At 35.0% G+C, this 21,307-nt stretch overlaps 2 protein-coding genes across 4 annotated transcripts in view; one reads left to right on the forward strand and one right to left on the reverse strand.

Annotated features, from left to right (window-relative positions):
- The window catches only part of LOC129757944 (probable nucleoporin Nup54), a 38,349-nt gene extending 38,052 nt beyond the window's left edge, over window positions 1–297 (reverse strand). Inside the window, exon 1 of the mRNA XM_055755356.1 lies at window positions 71–297. Within this exon, the coding sequence (XP_055611331.1) occupies window positions 71–134 (64 nt within the window). The 5' untranslated portion in view covers window positions 135–297. The remainder of the gene's footprint in view (window positions 1–70) is intronic.
- Window positions 298–1,355: 1,058 nt separating this feature from the next.
- The window catches only part of LOC129757945 (mitoferrin), a 47,497-nt gene continuing 27,545 nt past the window's right edge, over window positions 1,356–21,307 (forward strand). The window contains exons 1-2 of one of the 3 annotated variants that reach the window (XR_008739860.1): window positions 1,356–1,798; window positions 4,893–5,012. The gene's annotated coding sequence lies outside the window, so the exon portion shown is untranslated. The remainder of the gene's footprint in view (window positions 1,799–4,892; window positions 5,013–21,307) is intronic. The other 2 variants (XM_055755357.1, XM_055755358.1) reach the window with 2 other exon arrangements.

Genomic DNA, 21,307 nt, shown 5'->3' on the forward strand with positions numbered 1-21,307 from the left:
TCTCAAGCGTATCCGTTTGAAGATTGAGATCCCCTGACTACCAGTAGCGGGAAACAAAAACAATACTCACGCTTTGCCGGAGTGCTCGTCGATCCCAGTCCAGTAGTGCTCGTATTTCCAAAGTTGAACGACATCGCTGTGCACTTTTAAACACTTCTATGGATAGGAAATTTCTTTACTATTGAACGGTTACGTTTTGCGAGAAAGAAGGTGGCAAATAAACCAAAAATTAACACTTTTCGAGGAGCACAATTTCGAATAACAAAACGGGATGCCAATTTCGGCCTCGCGATCGCTTATGAAAAAATTGTAAACAAACAAATGACAGTTCCACAAACTTAACGAAACGCCTGAAGTTTGCCACCTGGGCTTTACACGGTGATCTTGTTTACCTGTACTCATTTTTAATTTTCAACCAAAAAAGTAGTATTTCGAATTTTGGTAAAAAGAATCGTTTATTCAATTACAAAATTGTTAGGAATCTACAATTTGAAAATGAAATGAAAAATAACAAGTTACCAAAGAATAAAAAATGTCAAACATGACAAAAATATAAAAAATTGACAAAAGGAAAATAACGTTAAAAAAATGGACAAAAAATGACAGCTATTATACATGACAAAAATCACAAAAATAAAAGAAACGGAAAAATGTCAGAGATGGCAAAAATGACAGAAATAACAAAAATTATATCTATAATAAAACTTTTTTGTAATCATTAAAATGAATTGATGATTGCCCTATTTGTAATTCTTTCAATTTTTGTTAATAATGAATTACAAAAATTGAAAGAATTAAAAAAGGACAATAATTATAAACAAAGCCAATTTTAAAATGTCGATTTATGTCCAATTTTAAAAATTACAACAAAGTTTTATTGCCTTTTACATTACAAAAATTAAAAAGCGCCTTGTGTTTTTGTAAACATAACATTAAACTATAAAGGTTAGTAGGGGAGAGAGCCGTGATTATTACGGCGTGTTCGTAAATTGATTTTTTCGAACGAAGTGATTTTTTCTATCGATGTTGGCGTTCGTAAATTAAACAAACTGTGTGCAAAAGCATTGGAAGGTGATTTGACATCTACCAAACAAATTGATGCATCACCCAAACAAATCAGTTTACGAACACGCCGTTAATAATCAAAGATTTTTTTTTATGAAAAATTTAAAAAGAATGTGTAAAGATATTCGGCTAAAACCGTTCTATGAGTTATATTTTAAAAGTGTATAAAATTTAGAGTGTAAAAACTTAATGAACATCGTTTTCGTCATTCCCGCGCCCGACTAAACAAAAACGTCAAAAATAAGTCGCCATCAGTCTCTCTCTCTCTGTCATCCGTCCGCCCCTCGTGCGTAGTGTTTTCACATTTTTTGAGCCATTCAAATTCGAGAAAGGCAACCCGCGACGACTAGTGGCAGAACTCGTAACAGTTAAGTGTTAAAATTCAGCTACTACGCTGGCTATTTTCCTTTCCGTAGTCATCAACCAAGAGGGAAAATAATCGCGAAATCAAGAAGGTAATCCGCAGCCACAAAGCTCAGGAGAAACTCGTCGCGAAGTAAAAATTATCAGCGATTGCAATTCGCGTGTGTATGATATGTGTGTGTAGGAATAAAAATCGCACCGAGCAATTGAACGAACCAGAAAAGTGACAGCCATTACGTGATAAGTGGGCTGAGAAAAAAATCCAACTTTTCTTGGTTTCTCGCAGCAGCAGGTGGAATCGAGTCCGAGTTGGATTTCGGAAGGCGTGCTCCAGACAGTGGACCTAGGAACGGCACAGCTGAAAATTCAGGTAATTTCCGATTAGCCTACTTAGATCGCAGAGGGGCGCAGACCTGTTTCATGGAATCCTTGAAAATAGATTGCCGCAGGGCCAATTTCTAGCATAATGATGGCCGTGGGGGATTCCCTCATATTTTCGTTGGAGGATTTTTAAGGATTAATTTGTGGTCCTTTCCTGGCACAAATGAAGACGCTAATTTCCCCAAAAAGTAATTCGGTATCGAATTTTGAATACGGCGAATGCGCCAACTGTAAACAAATCCAGATAATCACATAAATGCGTTAAACTCTTTATTTCACATCCGAAAATATGATCTCCTTTTAATTTTTCTTATTTTAGTGAAGTTAAATTTAATTTTTTAAATAAGGCGAAAAGCTTTTTTTATGAGTGTGTAATCCCACAGTTCATTCGCCCATTTCCCCTCAAAATTTCGTCGCGAACAAAAGGGCCAATAGTTATTTCGAGATGGAAAAAGGGCATTGAAGTTTTTTAAATTTGTTTTCCCAGGACGAGGAGAAGCACAAATCAGCATTTATAAGATCTTTGAATGTGCTAATGTGTTAATGTGATGATTTGGATCCGCTTTCAAGCCGAAATTTGCTTAAATATTGCTTCTTTAATGAGTGATCCAAAAGGCGAACAGTCATTCTGCAATTCAAAAGGGCGCTCCAATTTGGCGAATGAACAAAATGAGAAAGCACAGTCTGTGGTAAAAGGGCCCACAGTTGTATTTTTTAATTTTTTTAAGTAATTAGTACGGAAAAGCTATATTGATCGATCGGGTGATAAAATTAAATCAATGTGAGAGCGTTTTAGCGACTTATTTAGGAAAATGATTGTACGCAGCTAAATAGGAAATTGATTTTATTTTCTGAAACTTAGAATGCGTTTTTCTCAAAACAAAGGTCTTGGCGTGTATGCCCTTTTCAAAATTCGATACCGAATTATCAAATGAAAACCCCCACAACAACAAACCATGAATTGAAATCAAAAAGACAACAAAGTTGAATGAATCGGTCGCATTGTGGGGTGGGAGGTTGATAGATGGGGGGAAGGGTCGGTACGTGTTATGCAAAAGCTGATACTAGAAGTTAGAACAAGAACTTTTTCGCCCCGCGCACACACTGAAGGCGCGATACGATAGCCAAGGTCAGGCAAGAGTTGGAAGTTGGAATGGAATTCAAATCGAAGAAGTAATCCACTGACCCCACCACCACACGCGATAACTTGGGTTGGATTGGAACGATCCTTCATGCATTAAAACGATTGATTGTAGAAAACGTGCGATGGAAAAACTTTAGGGAAGACATTATTGTACACACCAATATAGTAAATGTAGATAAAAAAATACAACAACAAAAACTTATGGTCAAAATATTCGTAGTTTCATGAGAAAAAAGGACTTACAAGTACTTGGTAAATTAATTAAAGAAAGCAATCAAATCTTGAAAATTTTCTCTACTGGCAATCAAGGCAAAAGTGTTGGATTTGTTTCGCAAATGACTAGTAGGTACCTTCAAACGGTAAAACTGTAAAACCGCATAGGACAAATGTTCGTAATTTAGAGCGCCATATGCTATGTCCGACCAAAAACAACTACCCCCTAACGGAAAGGAAAAATTGAATGAATGTTTAATTTGTGTTTTGATATCTGAATCTCATGACATTGTTTTGAATTTGATTTAAATAGATTGTACCTACTGGATGATTTTCATATAGAAACTTTTCTAGAACTTCAAACATGTGAATTGTATACAATCTTCTTTGTATAATTTCAATAATAGGCGTTGCCTATCTCAGGCCACACATTTTTTAGAAAGTTAAAATTTTGTGAAATATAAGTACCTTTATCAGAAAATATCATCAGAGTAAAAAGTTATGGAAAGTCAAATTCGAAGTGGCAGTGGGTGTGCTTACAATTTCTATACAATTAATAATGATACTGTATCTAGAAGTTCCAAGATCTCGAAATTTTCCTACTATAAAACATAACTTTTATCAACGAGGCAATAAAACCGTTTTATTTTGAAGTACTTACGGATTATCAAGCTTCGATACACTCAATTGTTCGCAACAAAACCTTCATCAAAAGTCAATAGCAGGAAAAGACAGCAGTACTATCACGTATTATTTACAAAGGCAGAGACCCAGCCTGTAGAATATCTGGAAAAATATCGACATCTGGGCAAACATTTGAGGATGTAGACGTTAGATACCTAGATGGCGAAGTAAGATATCAGGGAAATTTTTGCACCCTGTAATAGTTCTCGGTGCATCTTTTAGGTGCGTACTATCGATTTATTACTTAGAGTGTTGTACTTTTCCCAAAAATAATGTGTTTCTGTAAAAATCAGCAATGCTCTTTTTTAGTTTAAATGATTCATTCCATTTCCGTAAGCATTTTTATGTAATCTCAATTCTATATGACATAAATTTTGTTACGTTGAGTTATTTCTCATTTAAACCAAAATAGAAGATCTTAACAATTCTGCTTGTATATTTCAAAAATGAAATAGCCTTGAGACTACGAACTGTTCTACAAAATGAATCTACAACTGAGTACCCACTTGTTTCTCAAACAATCCCTTGATTTATTTTCTTATCAGTTCGTTCGTCCATCCGTCCGTTGATGGCAACTCTCTCGTATGTAATTGGTGCACAATGCGGACTTCAAGATTGAAATGTTTTTCATTCTCGGTAAGATGTCTCCTGGTCGTAACATTATTTACATTTTTGTTTCGATCCAAAGGCATTTCGAACGTAGGTTGGGGTCATGTTGACAATCTTCGAAAATAGCAATTTTTTCGATAATTTTGTTTATATTATTTTGAATCAAACCTCAACCCATAACCAACGATTAAATCGTCGTTTTACCTGCCTTTGATTGCTATTTAAATACTGAAAAATAATTTTCAAACCGTGTCGCCGCGCTGAAAAATCACATTAATAATTCATTACGCGTAGCACGTGCTAGGAACATCCACCGTCAAAAATAAATTCCCGCATCGATAAACCACCACACCTAGTCCTAAAGGCAGTTAGGATGTTAGAATATAGAATCCAATAGCAATGTGGATGTATTTTTCCCTTCGATCTATTGCAGACTTACGCCAGAGACTGTTTGGGTGAACAGGCCGCGCCGATAACGCCGGGAATTCACCGGCAGCTTTGTGTTTTCAATTTTCACCCTCGGCTCCCGCCGGCTGCCAGTACTGTACATTAGGTAAGTTTAATAATCGAATACACTAGCTTCGTTGATTCATGGGGACATAAATGATGGCATCGATGTTTACTTTCATCAGCTGGAGCTCTCAAAGTTGATATAACGAAAACTAGCTCAATAGAAGTCACGCACTAAACATATACAGTGAAAATATATGATTTTTTTGGTGTAGGGAAGAATGACCCAGGCAGTTCAACTCCATTGAAAAAAAAAAAGATTTTTTTGGTTCGATTAGAAATATCTTTTAAATAGGACTTGTTTCAATGTTAATTTTTTTATTATTATGTTCTGAACCAACTATTAACGGCGTGTTCGTAAATTGATGTTTTCTTTCGAAGTGATTGTTCTATCGATGCTGGCGTTCGTAAATTAAACAAACTCTATGCAAAAGCACTGGAAGGTGATTTGACATCAACCAAAAAAAAATCGATGCATCACCCAAAAAATCAATTTACGAATTCCAAATTTTTACAAAATGTATACTTACAATTTTTTTATTTTCATTCTTCTGACTCTGATTCATTCATTCTGATATTGATTTTTTTTATTTTGACTTACCATAAATCTTTCAAGTATGAATCAATGAATGATGATGATCACATATGGGAAAACAACTAACTTCTTCATTAGGGAAACCGAAATTCGATCAGTATTGCATATTGCATCGGTTCAAGATCTTACCTCCAAAAATTTGGAAATCAAAAGGTTATTTTTAAAATGTTTTTACTGAAGATATTCGTTTGTACCTTTAATTAAATGGTTTCGATTTGACAGAATATGATCGAAAGTAGAATGAAAATATAAGAAAACATAATGGAACTCCGAAATTATTGCTTGCCCAAAGATTTTAAGAACGTATCAATCGTTTTAATGTGAATTTTATTTAACACTAAACGTACCGGAGGCGGTCTAATGACGGTTTTTAAACTTTAAATGACACCGAAAATGTCACGCCAATTTTCTTATAATTTTTAGAATCAAATGAAAATTTTAGGGTAAGTTTCTATATTTACTTCAAAAATCAAAAGGAAAGTTAATCGATGGGGCCTTGAGTGTAAAATTGAACGCATTTTCGCTTGATGCCCTCCATAAAAGTCCTTACAGTGTCATCCGGTGTCAGTTCCTCAGTTTTTTTTCCATTTTCTGAACATGTCCTTCTAATCTTTGACTGTCTTCTTGCTCTTCCGGAGTTTCCGCTTCACGGTGTGTTTCGTAGAAGGACTTAAAGAAAAATAATACAGTAACGCTAATTTTTGCATGGGCAGAAAGTAGAGCTTTTCCCGGTTCATTTCCACCAGAAATTAAAATATTTGGTCGGTGACCCCCCATACAAATTTTTTTTTTCAAAATTTTCTATTTGAAATTTTTATCAAATATACATATATTTCTAGTGTTTTTTAATTTCAGAGGTGCTTATTCCCTTAGTTCTAACTTTCAATTATTTTAAATTAAACTCAACAATCATATCGAAAACTTTGAAAAATTTTAAAAATTATTTCAAACTAGTTACAGAGCTATTAAAACGAAGAAAATTGCATAAAAATATCTTTTAATCCTGAAATTTATAAACAGCAAGCAAATCCTGTCAGCAGTCTGAGAGGGTGAAATTATCTGAAATTTAAAAAATTATCTGGAATAATTTGAATTTATTTGAATCCATTATCTTTATATATTCTGATTGTGGAAACACTGGAGAGTATTTCATTTAAAAAGAATTAAGAAAATCAGTTAATACAAGAAACTGCAATAACTTTTTTGTGATAACGCTTATCGTGTTGCGCTCTGGAGTAGAAACGTTTGTCTTAATTTAAGCTCTTAAAAAATAGAAAAAAAAAATCAATATTCAAAAGTAAATGATTTTTTAAAAACAATTTGTGATAAGAATTCAGTTTTTATACTTTTCCTGAGTCAAATGTCCAAAATCTCATTCGCACTTCAGACTCAAGGCAAAACAGTTCAGCAGTTTATTCACTGATTAATCTTGCTCAAATTTTGCATGTTATTTTCTTTTCATAAAATGATTATTATCAAGCTGGAGTGTTTTATAAGTCATTTTATTTCTATTTTGAGTGCCGATTTTAGTAACTCTCCTGTACTCTGTGATTCTCACATTTTATTCAAAGAGCAAGCATTAATTTTAATGTATGTATATATGTATGTTGGTTATCCACCATGGGTGCACGGATTCACCGCAGTTTCTGCCAAAGTATGTGCTCACATGCATATTTTAGATTATTATGTTCGGCAAATCTCCAATGCAACGCGCGCACCATACCCGGACCCCATGGCTTCGTATGAACTGTTATGGATGAATGTATTGTGTTGATGTATGTATATTTTGGAAGAACGAGTCAATCAGGTGGGCTAGTTTACTTACAGGTATTCCGGCATCCGTGTATATACCTGGCCAGCTGGCAACTGATTGAACATTCTTATTATATAGTCAGTTATATGAGGAAACGCATCTTACCTGTCGGCCACTTATGGGAATCGAACCCAAAAGTTTTTCTTGCCGATACCGGGAATCGAACCCAGTACGCCTGGCATACCAAAACCAGACTCGCGCCAGCCTATCCGCTAGACCACATCGGCGCTTAAGAGCAAGCATTAATTTTAAGGTTAAATAATCCTAGCTCTTACAGGTCTCAACCCACTTTACTATTACAATAATCTCTTGTATTCTTTATTTTAAATTGACTTTTGAAGTTTTTAGGATTTTTTTTTAAATGGATGAATCTAATCTAAAACTGTGATAAATTTGAAATTACCCAAAAAATGCATTTCTATCTATTTGTCGATCTTAAATTTACAAAAATCAACAATATTGTTGGCAAAAGTGAATTGAAAATGATCGACAGCGAACTAGCCTGAAACGCGTTAGATTCATCATGTTTTGTTCTTCCCATACTTATTTCAGTTTTTCTACTGAACACTGCAGTCCTTTTCTATTATTAAAAAAAAAACAGTAATGAAGCATTAATGTAACAGGAAAAAAATCCTAATTTCTTCAATTTTATACCAGTTGTGGTAAAAACCTCTAGAAATCATAATTTTGAATTGACCATAGAAATCCATAAAAACTAAAAAAAAAAATAAAGTGCAAAAATCTGGTCTAAAACTGTCGATGAAATTGAAACTTCTCCTGAAAATTTTTTTTTTCATCTTTAATCCATTTGTTCAAAATTATCAACAGTGTATAAAGTCTTACGCAAAAATGAAGTTCAGATGATTGATAGAAAATTTATTCACCTTCAATATGAGGAAAAGTAATTTGAAATTGATTTTTTTGAAGCCAAAGATGTACGGATTTCAGTGCAATTACTTTTACTTTTAACTAAATTTTGTATTTTAAATTCTATTGAAAACTGGTCTGCTGAGATTTGTTTAAATTTTAATCTTAGGTAAAAGAAATTGAAAAATACTAAAACGAGTGGTATCAAACATATATTTTTTCTAAAATGCGTATTTCTATGAATACAAATATTTTGGAATTTATTCAAAAATCAAGGTTGAAAAAAAAAATTTTTTTTAATATTTCTTTGGAAACCTATCAAAGGATGTTGGACTTTCTTTATTTATTTATCTTAAAATTTCATTGAATCAGAAATAGTTTTACAAGATATACACATATGAATGTAAATGTAGGTTTCATTTGGATATCACCCATTATAACAAGGATATTCCAAATAATAAATTTCAAATAAAATGTTCATATAAAATAAGCTTTTTAGTCTAAATCACTAATATTAATAGGCGTTAAAATAATTTTATGTTTCAGAATGACAAAAACTTGAATAAAAAAAAAAAGTTTTAAGGATAAAGATTGCAACTCCATTGCACTGGAATAATTTTTCAGATTGAAAATTTATAAATATAGACTATAAATCTTCAAAAAAAACAAATCGTATGGGGACTCACCGACCAAATATTTTAATTTTGCCTGGAAATGACTCAGAAAAGCCTAAATTTTCAATTTCTGAAAAAAATAGAGTTACTGTTTTTTTTTTCTTTTAAACATTTTTTAGAAACACACCGTGGCTTCATTATTGCCACACGGAGAAAAAGTATAGTATTTCCAACAATAATCCACTTATATTCAATCATATATCTGATTGCTTCTCGCCTAACTATAATTATCAAAATTTCAACAATACATATAATAGACAATCTGATTGATTTCGATTTTACTATAGTTGTATGATTAATTTTGTGCATTCAACTATAAATATAATAGATTCAACTATAATGCACGATTGATGTTATACATTCAACAATAATTATAGTAGAATCAACTATAATTATATGATTGATTTAATTATAAATATGATAGATTCAATTATAATAATATATTTGATTTAATTATAAATATGATAGATTCAATCATAATAAGATGATTGATTTAATTAAAAATATGATAGATTAAATTTTATTTCTTTGATTGGTTCACTGAGGTCAACTATAAATATTGTACATTTAATTTCTGTTTATATTAGAAGTTATCATATCTGAAGCACTTTTTCGGAATAATTTGATGGCAACGTTTTATTTTCTATTAATTTATTATTTCAGCATTTTGCATCTAGTTCGTTTCAGCCGCCATGATGCTAGAAAACCTGACCAGAATTCTCGATATCCACGTCCTGGTTCCTCCGCTGTTGTTCTTTTTGCATATTGATGCATAGTTGCCCAGGAAATGGTGCGTCTTAACTAATCGGTGCCGGAAGACGTCCGTGCTTCTGCCCCCGTTGAAGATTGACCTTGTGTGTGTGGGGGGGGGGGGGGGAATTTACTCAATATCTTGACATAAATCTATCATTCGCTGACTTACCATAATGCTAGTTTCCTGTGGGATCCTGCCAAGATCATGTAAAAGAACGTCGAGACCCACGTTGATTTCCCGGGCAGCCAGAGTAGGTGTATGTACTTTTCCCAATTCCAGGAACTGGTAGAGGAAAAAGTTTCCCCATCATAGGAGAGCGCTTGCGTTTTGCCACCGATGTCAGGAAACATCGACTGAGCCATAATACAGCGGTACGATCGTTACAGGGAACACGTATTTGGTCCCACACTTACTATTTTTTTTTGTTTTTGCTGATCAACACTATAGTATTCAAGTAACACACAATCTATCATTAAAATATAGTTTTATTTACTATATTTATGGTTCAATACCTAGAATCAATCATACATTTGTAGTTGAATCTATCATATTTACAATTGAATCAGTTATACCACTACAGTTGAATCTATCATATTTACAGATGAATCAATCATACCACTACAGTTGAATCTATTATTTTTATAGTTGAATGCCTAAAATCAATCATACAATTGTAGTTGAATCAATCATATATACAGTTGAATCAATTATACCATTACAATTGAATCAATTATATCATTACAATTGAATCTATTATATTCATAGTTGATTGCATAAGGTCAATCAGCAGTTTGTAGTTGAATCTATTGTATTCATAGTTGAATGCATAAAATAAAACATACAGTTGAATGCATTATATTGATTTTTGATTGCGTAAGGATAATTAGAAGTTTGTAGTTAAATCTATTATATGAGTAGTTGAATGTCCATGTCCTTTGGAACAAAATTGGCCTCATACCACTCCAGGACACTTTTAGAATATTGGAAAATCTGGCCAAAATAGCGGAACTTCGTCGTGCTGCTGCAAGAACGGCAAAAGCCGCTCCTCGAGGCACTCAGATTTGTAGATCTCGCCATTTACTGTGCCCTATTCTTCAGTCCGCAAGAGCAGATGGCCTGCCAAAGGAAATTTTTGGAGGCGACCTTCGATATTTTCTTCTTCTTAAATTTGTCGTCCACATCGAACTTGCTCTTTACGGTCAAAAACTCCACCCCCGGAATTTTCTTAAAATCGGCTTTTATATACGTTTTGTCGTCCATCACACAGCACCCATATTTTGTCAGCATCTTCTCGTAGAGCTTCCGTGCCCGAGTTTTGACCGTCGATTGTTGCCGCTCATCGCGGTTTGGGAAGTTTTGTACCTTGTATGTAGCTATCTTCTTTGCATTCTGGACGTAGCTCTGCGACATGCGGATCTTTTAGCCAAATCACGACTCGAGACGTTGTGATTTGCTTTAATCATCCGCTTCACCTTTCCCTCCGTCTTTTTGTTCTCCGGTCCCGGTTTTCTTCCAGCTTCTTTGCCGTGGGCCAACGTCAACCGCTCCTGGAAACGCTTCAACACTCTGGAGATGGTTGAATGGTGAATGTTCAACATTTTTCCTAACTGCCGATGTGCCAGGTCATGAAATTCCAGGTGTTTGGAAAGAATTTGTTCTCTCGACTCGCGATGTTTCACCTCCATTTTCGTTGAATCGAAAAACACGACTTCGAGTTTGACAGCATGTAAACAATACACATCGATGAGAAAGTGTGCAAAATTTGGTTGATTTTTACCCAATGACATCGATTTCGAGTTTTTGCTTAGCTCGTGTAAATTTTTGTCAAGTTCTGCAACATGTCCTGCCCAGCTTATGCGTCCAGTCTCCGCCACCTTCTGAAAAGTGGGGTTACCGGTGGTTCATCCTCCGCTTTTACACTCCGTTCTTCTGCATGCCGCCAAGGATGGTTGTTAAAACTAGTATTCGAGTGTACGCAGGTTCTCCTCGAGTAATATCCAAGTCTCATGCCCGTAGAGCATAACCGGTCTAATGAGCATCATGTAGGTTCATGTTACACTTGAGAAATGGCTATGTCTCTCGACAGCAGTTGCTTGTGTGGTCCGTAAAAGGCACGACTTCCGGTGATTATCGGGACTCATCCTAGGGAGTGGCTCCTCTACGTCGTTTGCTACCCCGGCGATGTAATTTCCCCAACGTCTTGGTGTCCTGAATGTGCACCATTTGGTTGTTCATCGAAGTACTGTTTCCACCTTTTGATCATCTCAAGATTGTCCGTCAGGATACCTCCGTCCTTATCCCAATTCGCGACACGACGCCTTTGCGGGATGCGTTGAGCTTTCACGAATAAAGCGGAAATACGATGTACTCCGACTGTCGAGACGTGCGACTCGTTGTCGAAACCAACATAACACAATTTAGTGCATACTATGCTTAAACACGAGAGCCACATCGTGACAGCTCACTCGTCCTAAACCACTCACTGTTAGCATACTCAAACCACAATTTATTTTATGGTCAGGGGAAAATATCTGTTTCTGCTATCGAAACCTGTTATTTTTGATATCCCGCAGAGATTCTGTAGCTGAAAATATGTAGTTTTCAAGATCCGTAATACCGTAACACAATTTTAGGTATGTTATACGAGTTGATATCTTCTCCCAAAAAAGATAATACATACATATTTGTGGAGCAACCGGATATGATTCAACACATTTATCAGCTAGTTTAAACAACAAAGTATCCATCAAATGAAAATGAAAATGAATGAAAACCGCAAAGTGTGTCCTCTTGAATAAATAATTATAACTATAATAACAATCATGGTGCTAGTTGCTGACATCATAAATTAGTAGCATGTGACGACGCGTTTCAACAAGATGGCTGCCCCGATTCAACATCCGCCAATCGTCAATACGACAACGTCCAGCCAACACACTCAAGGTTCGCCCGAACACATGTAAACAATCCCCTTGTCATATGCAGCAACACATCTGGCAGTGCTGTTCGCTTTCCGTCCGGGGCCGTTGGACATCGCTGCTATCGATTTTTATTTTTACTGCAGCGTGGCCTATACCAACTACCCACCTTCAGCAAGTAGACGCGCGATAGGCTTTCTTGCTTTCACTCCTCCACTGCTCGCTCCCTCCCACACATGGAGTATCTTTTGCACTCGGGTGAGGTACCTTCAGACATTATATTGTAAACCGCTATCGAAGGAAAGCTATTTTCGATTAAATATGAAAAGGGAAAAATGGCCTCTGCTCTGACTAATGATGGAACGGTCTGTGACTACGTCACAATCAGCATTGCGAAATTGCGCATCTTCCACCAAGGCGTAAGATGCAAAAACGATGAATGCAAAACCGAGTCAATGCTGACCTAGCAGAGAGCGTCAAAATCGGATCACGCATTGGTAGCTGGTTCCCCGGTTTATATTAGTTAATATTTTATATCAGTCTCCTGATAAGGATCATTTAAAGATAAAACGTTGACATTGACATGTGTAACCATATTGAGAAGTTATATTGAGCCAGCCTAGACATAAGAAAGAATGTAAGGTAGTACCCATCAGTAAATTTAACGGAATAGAAAAAAAAGACCCAGAACATCCATTCAGCCCAAACATTGCCTGACAATGGCTAATAGAGCGTGAAAACAGCCAATTTAGTGACAGTTTACCATTGTGTGTCCCTTGAATGCGAAATAGTTTTATATTGCAATTTTGTCGGTGGTAGCTAGCTAGTCGTGTTTTATGAGGTTTGCTTTTACTGCACTTGCTATTATTAATAGGTACAGAAATCATTCACCGGCGTCGGCTGCCGGCGGTTCTTCCCCTGTCAAAGAAAAACTATAAAAACAAAACAAAATCAAACCATTTTATTGCGAAGTTTAGTTTGTCTGGCTCGGTCTGGATGGTAACTATGCATGCGTGCGTGCCGGCTCCCCCATACATTTTCATTCTGCAACAGGAACTTAAATCCTTTCGAACATTCTGTCGAAGTACGTACTGTGTCATGTCATGTTAAATTTGTTTAATACACGTTCCTCGAACAACCCAATCCAAGAACATCGTTTGACTGAGGAAGGAATTTTGTTTGGTTGAAGTTGATCTGGGTAATTCCTTAAAAAATAGTTTATAGAGAGTTAAATAACTAATCAACAAATTAGAAAATCTATATCAGCGTTTTTTTTATTCGAAATGGAATACATGCAATTAATTTCCTGTTAATTCATGTTACATAGTGTTCGATAAATGTTTGGTATACAATTTTTTTTAATCCGATAAGCGAATTACGGATAAAATTAGAGATTAGGATGACATTGAACTGCCCTCCAAAGCTCAAAGAAGAATCAATCAGATCATGTAATTCACATGCCATTATTTTCCAATAAATGTCCTGCTAAAGCCGCTGTAAATTTTCTGATAATATGGCTCAGTAATTTTTATTCCTTAGACAAAACTACGGCCAATAGGATTAAAGAGTGTGATTAAAACAAAGGCTATCCTTGTAAATTTGATCGAAACTAAGCGAACCTATATGACGTGAAAAGTGGCGGAAGCTCTTCTAACAGGTCAAAAATTTAACGACCTTGGTTAGAGGTTTGAGCGTATGTCTTCTAAGCCATACGTCATGCGTTCGAATCTCGGTTATTGCATACATATAGCGTAACGGACTTTTTTTGGACCGGGTACATATTTTGGACCATTTTTCAGCTTGTTTCCAATATTTCCCTCATTTTAATCATAAACATTTCGAACAAATATAGTTCAAACTTCTTATTATAATTCTAATCATATATAACATTCTTTTTCAATAAGATGATAAGGGAGAGTAAATTAAAAATATAGTTTTCAATTTTCACAGTTGTACCGAATTAAGCCTAATTCAGGAGGACGTGCCATTATTTTGGTCAACTTTCAAGAAGTTTTCTGCATAGTTGTGATGAATATAACAACTAAAAACATGTTCACAGCTATGAAAAAACACCTGAAAACTAGTTTGCAAGCTCGAAGAACCAGAAAAAACTAGTTTTGATAGCAATTTCACCCATGTTTAAAATAGATCCTACTTAATTCCTTAGGGAATTATTGTGAACCTCTCAACATAACCTGGGTATTAAACTTTCTGTTAAATATTCATGAACATTATAAGACGTTGCACAACGATATGAAAAGAATGATGCTCACTATTTCAATCGCTTATTATAAATAAAATTTGGAACTCAGGCATTATTTTATTAAATCAATTTGCTAAAGCCTAAACCCGCCTTAAGACAGGGTTCACTTCAATCGACATAAAACCAAGCCAATCATTATTTTAACTTACATTAATGGCAACTGTTTGATAACAAAAGAAGCTTAAATAATAAATGATAAGAAAGAAGCTTAAAAACATGAAAAAGTGGACGTGCACCAATTATTTATTAAGTCATTAATTTTGTCTTCAAGTTATTACCATTCAGGGTTGATTTTCGAGAAAAAAAAACTTAGTTTGGTAGAAGAGACGAAACATAAACACCGTCTAAAGGAGGGGTTTTGAAAAAAAAAACAACAACAAATCTGCAAATATGTTACGAGTTTATTTTCTGTAACAGTTGAAATATCTCAATAACTGTTGTTAATTATTAATAGTAGAACAATTTGTACTAAAAATATATTGAACTATAGCTATGAGATAGTCCTAATATGTTTCAAAACTTAGGAAAATATTGTTGAAATGCGCAAAAATTACAAGCAAAAAAGTACTAAAAATCTAGTTTTTCAGCCCCTGTGGTTATGCAATTTTTGAAGAACAAAAACTGTTGAAAATTATACTCCAACGATGAATTTTTACGTGAAACAAAAGGTGTTTCAAAAATAAAACTGAAATTTTGTGAATTTTTCAGCGAAAAAAATGGCTTTCAGATGGATCTTTTTTGACACTATGCTTTCTACAGCATTGAAGCCAAACCAAATTCACTAAGGTTTTGGAAGTCAGAATGAGACAATTGATGTCACGGATTATTGGGTCGCCTGAAGGAGATAGCGTTCTGAAAATTGATCCTAAAAATAAGCCAACTGACTAGTATTTAAAACTGCAGAGAAAATTTCGCCAAGATTGCAGTGTGCTGTCGGAATTATATCAAAATCAAGAAAAAAAATCAGTTGAGGTGGTCGAAAATAGGTCCAGAGGATGGTCCAAAGTAGAAACCTCCATAATACCGACCAGAGTAATGATCGAAGAAACGAGTTTTTAGGCTTAAATCATGTTATATTGCAAATTGATCTTTTTAATGAACGGATAAAGCAGTCAAAAATGTCAAAATGTACTTTTTTAATTCAGAAAATAGCATAGCCACTTTCCAAAGCGTTCTAAAATTGGTCCGTTACCCTAGTACTTCTTCTGCAGGTTGGCGGTTTGAGCATTTAAAGCATGCTACTTCTGGAAGTTTGCATGGTTGAGTACATAGATATGAATGGATCTTTCAAGGGAATATATCGTTACACTTAGGATGTCTTATGTGTGAACTAAGGTAACGTAAGATTGCACTTAGGATCTAAATTCTTATGGGTGTGTCCATCGAATGCTCAACCAGTGTTCACCTGGTACTTATCAACAGTCACAGTGTATCTGGAAGCATATAGTAAAACAGAAATAACGCGGGGTAATGCTACAAAAAAAATTAACAAATCAACAAACAGTATCCACTCTTTCAGTCAATTCAATACATAGTTAGTAAAATCAAGAAATCGAACAACATAAGCAAAAAAAAGTCGATAATCAATTTATTGAAAGTCAATAGATTAAAAGTACATCGATTTAAAAGTGCATTACAATGGATTAAAAGTTCAGCCGACGATCGTTAGGTAGAATTAAACCTTATCCAAATAAAAAGGTAAACACATTATGGTTTTTTTCGTTTTCTAAACCCTTAGATCGAAAAATGACCTTTGTTTAAAATCTTTTAGAAAACGTGTTGAAAAAGTCGTCCTACATCCACTTAGAAACAGCTAGATCGAAGAGCGTTCATGCGTTAGTTCGCATTTTGGAGAGATAAGGGCATCCACCTTAAAAAGGACGCTATAATTGTGCGTTGCTTCATTCAAGAAGATAAAAACGCTTTAAAATGCATTTCAGACCCTGTAGGGGCATAATGAGAACCCCTACTGGGGCAGTGTAACCACCATTGATCGGGGCATGATGAAAATTTTCTGCCTCTAGCAGCGAATTCAACTCGATGAAGTGAACTGAATTATAAAGCCACAGATTGACTAGTTTACATCTGACGATTTTGCCTATTGGATAGTTGTCGGAGAAGCAATCAGAAGACTGTAGTTCGATTTGTGGTCGAGGTGATTTTTTTTTTTTCTTTTACCATGTATTTGACTAAAATCTTTAATCATAAGCTAGACTTCACACTTTACTTCGAACATGACTCATAAGCTTCTGCACAGTTGCATTACCCACCATTTTCACCACTTTTGGTCAATCCTTTTTTAAATTTTCCGATGTCATCAGCTGGTTTTATGTATTTTCGAAAGCCTAAAAAGTCTCGATTGGCCGTGCCTCGGGGCAATTTGGCGATTTCATGTTATTTGGCACAAAACAGACGTTTTGGCTTTTGTATCACCCTAGTGTGTCTTTGGTGTAATGATATAAAATCAAATCGGGAAAAATATGACGGGTCCATCATGCTGCTTAATCATCGGCGAAAAACGCTTCTGGAGGCATTCGTTGATATAGTTCTAGGTGTTCATGGTTTCCGATGTGACGTACGGGCTAGATATTTTGCCGCACTCACAAGTTGCCTGCCATACCATCATTTTGTTGGAAAATTTTTCGGTGAAAATGGCCTTCTCCGTTTCGAGGATATCCCTGTCCTTGCGTACAGTGAAGTATTGTGGCTCAGAAAGGGTTTTGTAGTGCAATTTCACATAAGTTTCATCGTCTAACTATGATAATGAACCCAAAACTTTTGCAAAGTATTGAATTAAACAGTTTTCGGGCTCTTGATTTGGGATTTTTTTAGGTTTTTTTGCTTCCGGTATGTCTTGAGTCCAAGTCGCTCTTTAGCACGCGTCACGTTAGACGTCGAGGTCTCGACTTTTCTCGCCACATCCCGAACGGAAGCCGATGGTTTCTGTTTGTAGGCATCCATTTACAGGACCAGATTTTCGACCACTCCTCGGTTAATCTTCAAATGTACAATGTTCACCATATTTTTTAATAGCTGTCCGTACCGCTCCGACCCTCACATCCTCTTCTTTGGTCAATTTTTTCAATGAGATTCCACTTTCACTCACAGTACACCACTTGTGCACGATACTTTTTCTCTTCTCCGGAGTAAGACCACTCATTTTAAAATGAAATCACAAACTAAATGTTTGTTTGATGTTATCACGTACAAAAATGTGTAAACAAAAGGACAGTCAGTAGAATTCGAAAAAAAATATCGATTCAAAATGACTTTTAACTTTAGGTGTGCTTATAATTTCTGGAACATTCTCTAGTTTTCTCCTTGAAGCCTCAGAAGATCAATGGTGTTTGTTCAAGAGCTCCTCGAAAATGTGTCGGAATCATCCTACATTGTCTGAGGCCTATGTTGTCCAGTTGAGCTTTTTTATCTTATTCAGGCAATCTCAGATGATTCAACATACTCTTTACACAAAATAACGAAATATCCTATTTTAAACGAGTCTTGAACAACAAATATGGGCAATTGACGTTATACCCTATACCGTATAGAACATTGAAGGTAACGCAGAACACACTACACACAGAGTGACAATAAAGCTCCTGTACTTTTTATAAAATAATCTTCAAAATCGTAACTCTGCTTAGTATGATTAGGTGAGGTAATCATGAACACGGAGGAATTCCGAACAAACGCCGTAGCAGTCAAAGCAGGGTCCAAAAACTGGTGAAATGTGATCATAACTCTATTGATAAGTTACAGTTTTAACTTGTCAACCTTATTAGGGGAACTGGAGGTAAGCCCGGCCTCCTAAGGAAAATTATCGTTTTGCAAGAACTGAAAGCAAATTTTGTTCTATTTCTTTCACAAAATCGTTGCTTAAAATTCCCAAGTAACCAAAAGTTCCATAAAACAGTCTCGTAAAAGCTTACTCAGCCCTGCTCGAGCCCTGTATAGCATTCTATTCAGCTGAAAATTTAAGTTCTTATCCACACTTTTAAGTTCTATAATCAAAGCTGAGTAGAAGGCTATTCAGCCTTTGGAGGAAACCATCAATAAAACAGAAAGGAAAAAAAATAACGCATTCATGTATTTTTACTTCTTTTGGAATCTACCATGTTCTCAAATCTGTGTAGGACTATTACATACCTCCTTTTTAAATGATTTTCATACTAACTTTAACAATGTGTATGCTTGTAGATTTGAACCTGAACCTTCGTGGTGAGAACTGAACACGCTACCTCTGTACCATGGGCAATGCTTATATTGAAGTGATTTCAAACATCAATTTAAAGTTGATTCATGTTATCACCTTTTCAAAGTAGGCTGAATATAAAAAATGTAAACATTTGTATTCATTAATGATCAATCAATTTCTTCCAAACCAGACTCGCACGATTCGAAAACAAACGTAAGTTTTTCAAAGTTTAGTTTTGTTTTTTGTGATATGTGTGCCTTACTTTTTCTTTTAAATTCTAATTGAGAAAAAAAAACTCCAAGTGGTGAATCAACGAGTTCTTTTGAGAAACATCCGACAATGAAGTGCTGCGGAATCTTCAACAAGAGAAAATGAAGGCCAAATTGAACTAGTGAAAAAGTACGATTTTTTTATGGAGTTTTATTTTGTATTGCTTCACTAACGATAATTTTGTAAATTTTAGATTCTTGATGGGAGAAAACAATCGCAATTCTTCAAAATGTATAAGGACCAAAAATTTAAGAACGCATTATTTTCGGTTGCTCTTAGCGGAAACACAAATTCACGAAGAGATTGATGATTTAAGTGCTTCCGGTAGCAAGAAACTACCTTCGGTGCCAACTAGTGACGACCTTACTCTAGGTTCTGGGGGAGCCTCTCTGTTTCTACTGTGTCAGCTTTTTGTCCAAGGTGAAAATAAAAAACAGAATTGTACGCTTTTCACGGCAGAAAATTTTCGCATCAAATATTGGGAAAAATATTAATTTAATCAGCCCACATTTCCACCGTGTCCATCGATGAGTTCCCCTTTGATAACAGCTGTTTGTTGTATTTAATATTTTAGTTGCTGTATGTGTCGTTGCGGTTGATGTGAGAGTTGCTTTCATCGAGAAGGAAAATAAGAAGAGTCGGAATCGTTGTGGAAAACGTGAAATCTTTGAAATGTAGTTAAATTGTGAATATAATTTAAATTTATAAGTTATGAATATTGCTGATGGTTATACATATCCTAAATCATTTTTACTGTTTTATGTTCCTACCTTCACATAAGTATTTTTGTCATATTCACCATTGACAGAGAAAAAAAGCCTTGTTTTAATGAAATATCTAGATAAACATGATTGATTGAACTGTTACTAGTTAAGAACGATTTTGAAAAACAATCCAAGCCATGTGAAAAAATCAAATGGAAAACTTTGACAAACCTCCATGAAGAAAATTAAGTAAAATGAGAAAGCATAGCAATGTAAATGAGAAAATATGATTCGGTGTGAATATATACTATCATTGAAAACAATTTGAAAGCTAAATTTGAAAACAAAATTTGATTTTTTTTGTTTGTTTGGCTCAAAAACTAAACTTTGGATTATAATTGTTCAAAAACCATAGGATTTGTGGAAAGCTGGTGAAGAAACTTATTTTGGATTCTTTTCCTAGCATCATTTTTGTTCAATCGCCACCATTCTTTTATTTTTTTGTAAATAATTTATACGTTTGTATTGAAGTTCTTTAGAAGTTCCTCATGGAACCAAAACGTTCGTAACAAGTTCTGCATGGAACCGAAAAGTTCGTAAGAAGCTCTTCATGGAACCAAAAAATTCGTAAGAAGTTCGTAACGAAGCGCGATGGTCCAAATTGAATCCTGGATTTTTAAAGGTACTTGGAACGCACAAAAATGTTCTATGCTACTTTTTTAGACTTTTTATGTTTGTTCAGAAGTCCGATTCAAGCACTTATATTCAATTCTCTCGAGGACCTTTTACTCAGCCAAATGTGAACTTTTAATACACAAGATTAAGTATCTATGCGACTTTTGGTTACTTGGGATTGTCTTCAATAAGATATCTACGCTGTCAGTAATTTCAAACCGATTTATATAAATAATAGCTGATCTCGAACGAACCTCGTTCCGCTTTCAATCATTAATACGTCAAAATGAGTTTAAAATGTGGAATCCGATGCATTTTTTCGACAATATTGAGTAAAACATTCAACAGTGTTTAAAGTCGCCACTTTTTCTTGTCCTTCAACTTTAAATTGAAATCAAGAGGTTGATTGGCATTTTAATAAAATTCATGTGAAAGTGTTTTCTTATCGATCGGTTACACAATCACGACATAATAACAGAAACATGTAATATTTGTTTATATGCACGAATCCTCTACTTGACCTTCACATTAAAAATCAGATACCAAGTATCAATTGACTGCCTCCCACAAAATTATTGCACAAAACCTTTTTTACCGTCCCATGGCCCGA

This window comes from Uranotaenia lowii, chromosome 3 (genome assembly GCF_029784155.1).
Source record: "Uranotaenia lowii strain MFRU-FL chromosome 3, ASM2978415v1, whole genome shotgun sequence".
In the NCBI taxonomy this organism is placed as follows: domain Eukaryota; kingdom Metazoa; phylum Arthropoda; class Insecta; order Diptera; family Culicidae; genus Uranotaenia; species Uranotaenia lowii.